At 49.6% G+C, this 10,098-nt stretch overlaps 1 protein-coding gene across 1 annotated transcript; it reads right to left on the reverse strand.

Moving 5' to 3' along the window:
* Positions 1-437: 437 nt before the first annotated feature.
* LOC127304913 (glycine-rich RNA-binding protein 7-like) lies at positions 438-3,383 on the reverse strand. The gene is made up of 2 exons (XM_051335462.1): positions 3,154-3,383; positions 438-749 (listed from the first exon to the last, which is right to left on the reverse strand). Exons 1-2 carry the CDS (start codon positions 3,286-3,288, stop codon positions 582-584), a joined length of 303 nt encoding a protein of 100 aa, XP_051191422.1. The 5' UTR covers positions 3,289-3,383; the 3' UTR covers positions 438-581.
* Between the last annotated feature and the right edge of the window lie 6,715 nt (positions 3,384-10,098).

Consider the following 10,098-nt stretch of genomic DNA (forward strand, 5'->3'; position numbering starts at 1 on the left):
AGTTTTGACAAAGAGAGGAACATTCTTCATAAATTGCTGCCGCTGGTCCGAAAGAATTTCCCCCATTCCGCATCACCTCAATCATGTCGAGGCAATCAGAATTGACTTCAATCCTATTGCACCCGATCTGTCCTGCTAGGATTAAACCATCTCGAAGGGCACGAGCCTCCGCCGTAGACACGTCTGAGACATCCTAGTGCTTACTTTAAGTATCAATCACTGCTTTGTTTATCAAATTATGGAATGAAACGTTACTACCTCCAATGAGTAGCCACATATTCAGCTCAAGCTTGGTGATGTAACACCACTGAAACATGAAACAATTTGTGAAGCAGGCACACAGATGATAGAGTTGAAACACATAATCAGAAATCCTAGTGCATCCATACATCAAACAATGGGGATTGCCAACAATTACATTTCAACACTGCGGTTGATTAAACGATACTAGGATGTTCAACAACCATAAGGACGCGCAACAGACAGTCGACCACAAACTAGCACAACGACACAGGGACTTGCGATAAGTTGATAAGCTAGTGGCTAGATGGCCAGGCGACGGACCTCCTCGCTGCTATTGATCATCTCCTCTGACGGCGGGTGCGTTGGTTGGCCTCGCTAACAGTGATGGTGCGGCCGCCCAGATCCTGCCCATTCATGCCCTCGATGGCGTCTTTCATCGACTCATTGTCCTTGAAGGCGACAAAGCCGAACCCACGGGATCTGCCAGTCTCCCGGTCGGTGACGATCTGAAAAAAGTTCATGACACCTATAGTTAGACATATGGAAATTACACGAATAATTACGGAACTGGAACAGACTTGGGCATTATCTTGGAGTTGGCCAAATATGAAAAGGAAAAAAATAGGCGTTTCTACTGCATTACATCATTTGCATGTCAAGTGGAACCATCTTATCTTAGATGACCAATCATTAGCTGTACCAGTAATAGGGGACAGGAAAAGGTATAAATTTGTTTGAGTGTTTGACCATGGTCCATGGGGGCAGCCAATATTTAACTGAGATCTTAGTCCTCGAAAAATCTGTGTTGGGGATAAGGGAACAGAGAGGTGGAGCATGTGCCCCACCACGCACAGATCCAAACTGAGAATGGTGCAGCCAAACTGAAACCTAAGAGCATCTCCAGCCGCGTCCCCCAAACCGCGCCGGATTGAGTGTTTGGGGGACGTGTTTTGTTCGTGCCGCCTTTGGGGGATGTCGCTCCCCAGCCGCGTCCCCCAAACGCCGCCCCAAATGAATTTTGGTGCACGAAAATAAAGGTTTTCATTCAATTTTGATTATATATTACAAAGTTTGAATGAAAACGGCTAGATTTCATCTAAACCTAGACTACTGACCGCCCGGCGGTGCGTTCGACGGCCCCGCCCCGTCGTCGCCTCCCCTACGCCGCAGCTCCTCCTGCGCGCGCCTCCTCTCCTTGCGTTCGGCGGTGGCCAGACGGTGCCGCTCCCGCCGCGCGTCCTCCTCCGCCCTCCCCTGCTGGGTCGCCTGGAGGGAGAGCTCGACGGCGCGACGAATCTGCGCCTCTTCGCGGGCACGGGCGTCGTCCTGGAGCTTCTTCTCCGACTCGAAGGACTCGATGAGCGCGCGTTGCTGATCGGCCGTCTCGTCCGGTGCGGCCCGTCGTCGTCGGACCACTCGAACTCGCCGTCGCCGTCGTCCTCCACCTCGGTCTCCTCCGCCTCGGCCTCCTCCTCCTCCATTGGCGCCTCCTCCTCCACATCCGTTGGCGCCTCCATCATCGCCGCCGCCAACACGGCGTCCTCCGCCGCCAACCGGTCCGCTTTGCCTCCCCATAACGCCATCGGCGCCGCCTCCCGCCGATGACGCTCCTCCGCCGACTCCTGCCGCCGGCGCTCGATCGACTCCCGCCGCCGGCGCTCTATCGACTCCCGCCGTTCACGCACAGCGCCTCCCGCTCACCGCGCCGGCGCGGCGCTCGTCGCCCACCGCTGCTCCATCTCCGCCCGGTACCGGCACCGTCGCGCCTCTCGTCTCGCCGAGGCGTCGACGCCGCAACGGTGGCGTCCCCGTCGCTCTCGCCACGCTGCTGCCGCCGCGCGTTCGCCAAAGCCGGGACCATGGGCGCAGAACGCCGCCAGATCCGCCGCCGCGCCGCCTCCCGCCGGCCGGCGGGCTCGCCGCCGCATTGCCTCCCGCCGCTGCTGACGGTGTGCACGCCATCGCTCTTCCCGGGCCGCTGCTGAGGGGTCGGTGTCGACCTGCGTTTCCGGGACTGCAAGTGGAGGGGACGGCGGTGGAGGGAAGTGGCCAGCGCCGGGGCGGTTCGCCATTGCTACTGGTGGTGGAGGAGACGGCGGTGGAGCGACGAGGGCTGTGTTTGTTGCCGGCGGGGTGTGGTGGCTACCGTTGAGCCGGGAGACCTTTTATAGACGCCGGCGTCGGGAAGAAAGCGCGGGAACAGGCGAGAAGAGGCGGGAAGATCGCGCGGGAACGGGCGGTGGCGTGCGAACGCCGGCGACGCGTGGAGGCTGCGCAGCACCGACGAGACGTCTCGCCTGCCCCTCCGTCGCCATTAAGGCAAAGATGCCGCCGTGTGTCACTGCGCGCGAATAACTTCCGTCGCGAGGTAGGCGACGGTTAGGTTAAAATTAACTGTGCCGCTGACGGGTCGGCCCCGCCACTCCTCGCCTCGCTTTTCGTTGTGTCCGGCGTGCCCGGTGCGTCTCCTGTGGGACGGGGACGGGGTCGGGGTGCCGGACACCGTATGGGGGCGCGCCGGACAAAAATGGGCTTTGGGGGACGCGGCTGGAACGGTTTTTTTGTCCGGCGCGTCCCAAATCCCTTTGGGGGACGCTTTGGGGGACGCGACTGGAGATGCTCTAAAGAAACCTAGAGAACAACGACGAGGGCACACGTACAGATCCATCCACAATATCACCAAAATTTTCCAACAGATCGAGCATGAGCCACGATGGAACTGAACTATTAAAGATGAACAAAAACAATGCGGCTAAACTGGATCTAAACCTAGAAAGCAACGGGCAAACAAGCACAGATCCCACCCAAATCTAAAATACAGTGCTTAGCTAAAACTTGGCGGCAGCAAACAAAGGAAATACAAGAGCAGAAGCATCGTATCGAGCAGGCATCGACCGAAAACCCACTCACGTCGGCGTAGATCGGGTCGTAGTCGGCGAAGGCGTCCTTGAGTGAGCGCTCGTCGGCGCGCCAGGGGAGGTTGCTCACATGGACACGGTGCTCAGGCGACTCGTCGTCGTCGTTGTCCCACCACGGGCACGACATTGCCAAACCCTAACCACGAAGTGCACTACAAAGAGGAACGGATGGTTTTCTCTGGTCTGAACAGGAAAGGAGGCGCTTCGAGCGAGGGTGGTGTACTCGTGTCCCAACCCATATATGACACTAGGAATGCTTGGGTCACCTGGGCATTCTTGGGGCCAGGCCGGGCTTCAGGCCAGGCCTAACAAAGACTGACGCAAAAACCCAGGCCCAGGCCCGGCCCGACCATCGGGCCTAACTTTTAGGCTTAAGCCCGGCCCATCACTACAAAAGCCTATCGGGCCATGGGCCTCGGGCCAGGCCGCTTTCCTCTTTCAGACATTTTTAGGCCCAGATCTGGCCCGGCCCGACCATCGGGCCTAAATCTTCGGCCCAGGCTCGGCCCACACACAGGCCCAAGCCCGGAAAATTTGGGCCGGGCCGGGCTTCCATTGCAGGTATGGGTCCATCCAGCTCTCACGTGTAAGGCCATCTCCAGCGGACCGACCCAAAACATTGACCCATTCGGCTCATTTATGTCCATTTGGATCGATCCACGTATAGTTTGGTGGTGTTTGTCCGTTTTGGTTGGGTGGTGCGTCCATCGGCCCGACCTAAAGTGCCCTCTCGTGCCTGCTGTCAACGATGATGCTCTACCTCTAATGGTGATGGCACGCTAATGGCCGTCGCTGGCTTCGTGCGCGCGTAGTAGATGATTCCCGCGCTTCCAGTTAGTTTCTGCCCACGGCAACTCCGGTTTCTCGCTCGCGCTTGTTTTATGTTTCCCGTCGCAGTCGGAAAAAATTGCGCGCATGGGGGGAATTTCCCGCCCAAAGAGTAGGGCTATAAAAACGCCCACCGACGCGACGACGACCACCACACCTAATCGACGCAGAAACACCAAATCCACCGATGCCTCGCCGGAATATAGCCAACTGGGACCACATCAGGGTGATGTGCCTAGCCCGCTTCCCTCGAAGGTCTGACGAGGAGGTCGAGATCATGGCCATGGAGATGGCCCGCATACAGGCGGAGGACCAAGTGGCCGCCTTCGAGCACGAAGGCTGTTGTGGGTATACTTCATGGGTGTACCATCGACAGTGCCGGGATCGGGCAACCCCGGGTGGCCCACAGATGATGGTGGTGGCATACGGCCCACCGGGTGGCCCAGTTGTTGTTGATCAAGATGGAAGAAGTCCAGCCAGGAACAAGGAACCGGATCTAGGCCGACCTGCACCAGGAGTCGGATCCGGCAAGGCCCATTAAGGTAGCCGGATCCAGTTACGACAAGATTAGGTATAGCCGGATCCTTGACGTGCACGATAATGTATATTCCGTAGTTAGGCGAGTTTCTATTTCGGCTAGGACTCTCCGTGTAAACCCTAGATCATGGCACCTTTATAAGCCGGATCCCGGGAGCGCTAGAGGTACAACCACGACTCATTGTAACAATGCGAAAGCGCCCAGACAATTACAGACAAGCAACAGTAGGCCCTGCCTCCGAGCAGCGTGTTTCGAAGCTGGGTAAATCGCGTACCACCGTCCCAATGGCTCTCTGCCCTATGGCCCCCTGTAAGGGTATATTGCCCCTATGTGTGGTTTTGGTAATTACTGACAACCCCTATGGACTAATTTTTCATGAGTTTATATGAAGGAATATTCCATAGGTACTACTTGCAGTCCATGTGTTGGATTCAAGTATGGATGCCATGAAGATAAAGATATAACTTGTGTATTGGCATCAAGATCATCGATTTGAAGATATATATGTGATATGATCAAGAAGAAGAAATGAAGATGGAGTTCTTATGTGGAACTCAATATTAGCCATGTTCTAGCTTATGTGATAAGCAATGAATGATCAAGAACCTGAGTGCTTGATTCCAAGTGAAGAATTCAAGTTATGGCTCTAAGTCGGTGTCATGATAGTCTCATAAGTTGAGCTACGGTTGACTAAAATTTAGAGCATGCAAACAAATGAAGAATTCTTTATACACCTCAAGATAGTATGATAGAGCATGAGAAGATACAAGGTTGACCAATACAAAGAGTGAAGAATAGATTCAAGTTTGGTCAACACATGAAGCATGAAAAATGTGCCACGTGAAGTCACGTGGTATGGTCATGCATCAAAAGTGAGATCTCATATAGCCCATGAGAGGATGACGGCAAGTGGGTGATCGTCATCAAGGTTGAGTTGGGCAAGTTCAAGTTGAGCATCTCAAGAGGATAATATGCTTGAAGCTTGTCGTCCATTTGGTGATAATGTACATGTGAAGATGTGCATCAATGGAGCTTTCCCATCATGGTGTATGGGGGAGCATTTGTGAGTCTTCACGAAGCAACAATGATCAAGTGAGGCATTCCGGCTTGAGTGGAGCTTGAAGAGTTATCATCAAGATCAAGCGGGATGCGCAACGCAAAGGTATGGCCTTGATAGGTTTTCCTTTTACTGGTCTCAAGGTGGTTGATGGGAGACAAGATTATAGGATAGATAGCCACACTATCAAGAGGGGCTTTCGGTTGGGTAGCTTGATCACATCGTCTTAGGGAGCTCAATCCTTTGCATACTTTGCATATCCCTATTGCTTCTTGGTGTTTCTCTGTGAGAGGTTGAATGTACTAGGGCATCGCCTAGAGGGGGGTGAATAGGCGGGTTATAAAAACTTCTACTTGAGAGCTAAACTAGGCGGAATAAAACTACTTAGTGTTTACTGAGCCTGAATTCTATTTAGCTCAGCGAAATCAGAGAGCGCCGAAACGTACGCCGCATCTATCTTCCTCAAGTAGCTTTTTACTGGAAAAATGACAGATAAAAGAAAAATAAAAGAAACTTTACTAGTTTAGCTCAAAGCCTATCAACTAGGGGTCTGCCTAAGTGCACCAACCACCTATGCTAGCATGATGAGCAACAATGTGATAGCAAGCTAGGTATAGAACATCAAGCATGATGGATATCACAATGTAAAGCGCATAGGTAAAGGAGCTCGGGTTGAGAAGTAACCGGTGCACGAGGAGATGATGATGTATCCCGAAGTTCACACCCAAGGGCAATACGTCTCTGTTGGAGCGGTGTGGAGGCACGAGGCACTCCAATGAGCCACTAGGGCCACCGTATTGTCCTCGAGCCTTTCCACCAAGGGGAAATCCTCGATCCACTAAGGGACCCTTGAGGGTGGTCACCGAACCCGTACAAGCTTGGGCAAACTCCCAAGTATCAAGCTTGAGGGAACTCCACAACACGGAGGCTCTCAAGTACAAGGCCACAAGAGGCTACAACACGCCACACTGGCAACAAAGCCACAAAGACTCCAACGCGCCACAACTGGCTCCAAAACCACAAAGGCTACAACACTCCACAAAGGCAACAACGCCACAAATGCTACCACGCCACAAAGATGACAAGGACACAAAGGCTACAAGGCCACAAAGGCTACAACACCACAAAGGTAACAAGGCCATGAAGGCAACAACACCACTAAGGTCAACAAGCCCTCTACGAGACTGAAACCCGGAGAGAACCCAAACCGATGCACCTAATGCAATGGCTAAGAATATCACTAAGATGCCCAAGTTCTTCTCTCCCAAATTACAACAAAGCTACAAAAGCTATTGGGGGAATAAGGGAGGAAGAACAAAATAGGAGGAGGAACACCAAATTACTCCAAGATCTAGATCTAGCAAGATCCCCGCACTTGGAGAGGGATTCAATTGGTGAAGCACTAGATCTAGATCTCCTCTCTCCTTTCCCCCAAAAATATGCAAGAAATAGTGGGGGATCAAGAGGATGGTAAAGCTCTTCAAGGTCAACAATGGAGGAGAGAGAATGGAGGGGAAGAACTAGTTGGGTCTGAGGTGGAAGAGAGGTATAAATAGGGGGCCACAAAATATAGCTGTTGGGCAGAAAAACGGTCAGATTTGCGACCCAAAGCTGTACTACCGCCTGTCAAAGCGGTACTACAGCTTGCGTCAAAACTGTGCAGAAAACAGGCAGAAAATGACCCAAGGCGGTACTACCTCTTGTGAAAGCGGTACTACAGCTCGAGCGGTACTACCGGGTCGGTACTGGCCCAATACCGGACCAGATCCAAGGACTTACATAGACCAAGCCGGTACCTGACCGGTACTACCGCCCTTCCTTTTTTTTCTCTAAACTGCGATACGGAAACGGCAATAACTCGAGCTAGAAAATTTCGATTGAGGTGAAACCAATTTTGCCGGAAAGAGGGCGACAAGAGCTACCTCTACACAAGGTGAACACATGGAAAAGAGTGGATGATGATTTTCTCATGGTCATAGAGGTTTAACCTCTCAATATGGTATATCGGGAAAATCATCACCCTCGCACATGCAACATGCGATGCATCCGGAATCCGTTTCCGATGAGCTAGAGCTTGTCATGAGAGTGAACACAAGCTCTAACCCATCTCATGGATAAGAACCAAGAACAACCAACAAACACGATGCAATGCATGCAAGGTTTGAGCTCTCTCCGAAGATGCGACCGACTATCCTACCGAGCACAAACCTTGACCTTGCGCGTTCCACTCGAGTCGGCAAGCTCCGTCTTCATCTCTCTTCAACCTTGTACATGCCACCGTATTCCTTCAACATACACGTCACCGTATTCATCCATCTTCTACGCCATATTCATCCCTCTTCATCTTCTACACCATCTTCGTCTCTCTTCGACACCGTCTTCATCCGTCTTCTTCATTGTACTCGATCTTCTCCATCTTGCAACCTTGAGACCAACACATGGCTATGGACACGACCTAAGATAGATTCTCAATACAACCGTTAGTCCATAGGGATTGTCATCAATTACCAAAACCACACATGAGGGCTCCATGTTCTTTCAATCTCCCCCATTTTGTTAATTGATGACAATCTCTTTGAGAGGGTTTAAATATGGAATTTAGCGAACAACCCAAGTTGAATATTTAGAACAAACTCCCCCATAATATATGCATGTGCGAATGAACTTGACTTTCATTGCATATATCGGCAATTAAGCCTAGCGGAGTATCCTCTAAATATTCAACCATGCAAAGCAACAAATGCAAGCATGAGAGGCAAATGCTTAAGAACCAAACAAAAGCAATTCCCTAAAACCGTCCAAACTTCTCCCCCATTGGCATCGATTGCCGAAATGGACGAAAGGTTCGGAAGGCCAATATAGTTCGAATTCCTCCATAAGGTGTGCATTTCTCATAATGTGAGTGAAATCAAATGCACGTATTCAATGACGAATACCGGGAGGGAATCCAACTATATTGAGGATCAAAGATTGCAAGAGGATAAGAAGGTGAGAAAGCTTCGACAAATGAAGCAAGCAATCCAATGAACCAATCAAACCAACTGAAAGATATTATGATAAGATCAAGAAGGATGCTCTAAGCAATATGTGGAAACTCCCCAAGATTTGTGCACAAGATAAACAATTTTAATTGAAGAAAGGTGCACAAACATGGCATCATCACTCCCACAAGATCACTTAAAGCTTGTTCCAAAATCAAGCATGAGTGCTTGAAAATGCAAATAGAAAGAAATGAGCACTCATAACAAATTATTTGTGGAGCCACCAAGAGACAAACAAGAATAAAGGAATGGACTCCAACAAAGATGGATATCCAAAAGAAAATGTATCATCTCTCATGTATATAAGTTTCTCTAAGTGCACAACATCACAAAGGTATTTATCAATCAAGAAACATGCACACACAAGATAGATACAAGAGAATAAGAGCAAGATATCCAAGGTGAAGTAATACAATATACCAATGAGATATTTGCTTTATAGCACGGCCAAAGGCTCATATTTATCTCATTGTACATTGAACAACTTCAACCATAAACACCTCAAAGACATCACAAGAATCACCAAGAGAAGGAGATAGTTGAGATGGTTTGAGAGTGGCAAACAAGTATCACCAAATGAAATACCAAGGATAACCCCATGGTTGGATATAAGATATCATGCATGAGGGCATTGATACTTGTTACCCGGATGCAATGGTGTGGTGTAGTAGATATGAGTTAGTCATAACATCGTAGCTCGCCTCCAATAGTCACTTGTCCTTCACTTCTTCTTCATGGGTGAGACGATCATCCAAAGCATCCTAGATGTACCTAAGACAAAGCTGAAGCACACCATGGTCCCCAAACTAATTGGGTCCGAGTAGTTAGTGAAACTACAACACATAGTACAAACTCCATGTAAATATGTGCATATGGATATGAATTTGAATTTCATGCACATCTTAGCCGATTTAGGATTATGGTGGAGTTTTCCCTATGCATTGGATCAACGAAAGCAAATATGCCATAAGATATACATGAAGTAAATATGCATGCAAGACTTTCAAGAACCAAATGAAGATATGACTTGGACAAAAAGCAAAATAGAACACAATGGCACACAAATGTGTGACGTGTCAAAAGGTTGTCCAACCTATATCCAAGAATCAAATCAACACAAGATTGACCCCAAAGTTCAACAAATGAACTAAACACAACGAGCAAGATGATATCCAAAAAAAGCATGCTCAAGCAATTGTCTCATTTAGGGAAGTAAAACAAAATATCAAGAATGAGATAACCAACTCCCAAAGAAAGCAAGGTTCCAATAAACCAAACCTTCAACACTTTTCATGATGGCACAAAAGTACCGAAAAGAAAAGGTTTGTCTTCCAAAGTCTAATTCTTGAAACAAGAGAGTGCTCTAACAAACATAGGAGAGCTCCCCCAAGATTAGTGCACTATTTAGGATTTTGCATTTGAATACAAAATTCACAAATGCGGGATCATCACTCTACCATTGTTTATCAAAAC

The sequence above is a fragment of the Lolium perenne genome, chromosome 5, assembly GCF_019359855.2.
Source record: "Lolium perenne isolate Kyuss_39 chromosome 5, Kyuss_2.0, whole genome shotgun sequence".
NCBI classification, from domain to species: Eukaryota; Viridiplantae; Streptophyta; class Magnoliopsida; order Poales; family Poaceae; genus Lolium; species Lolium perenne.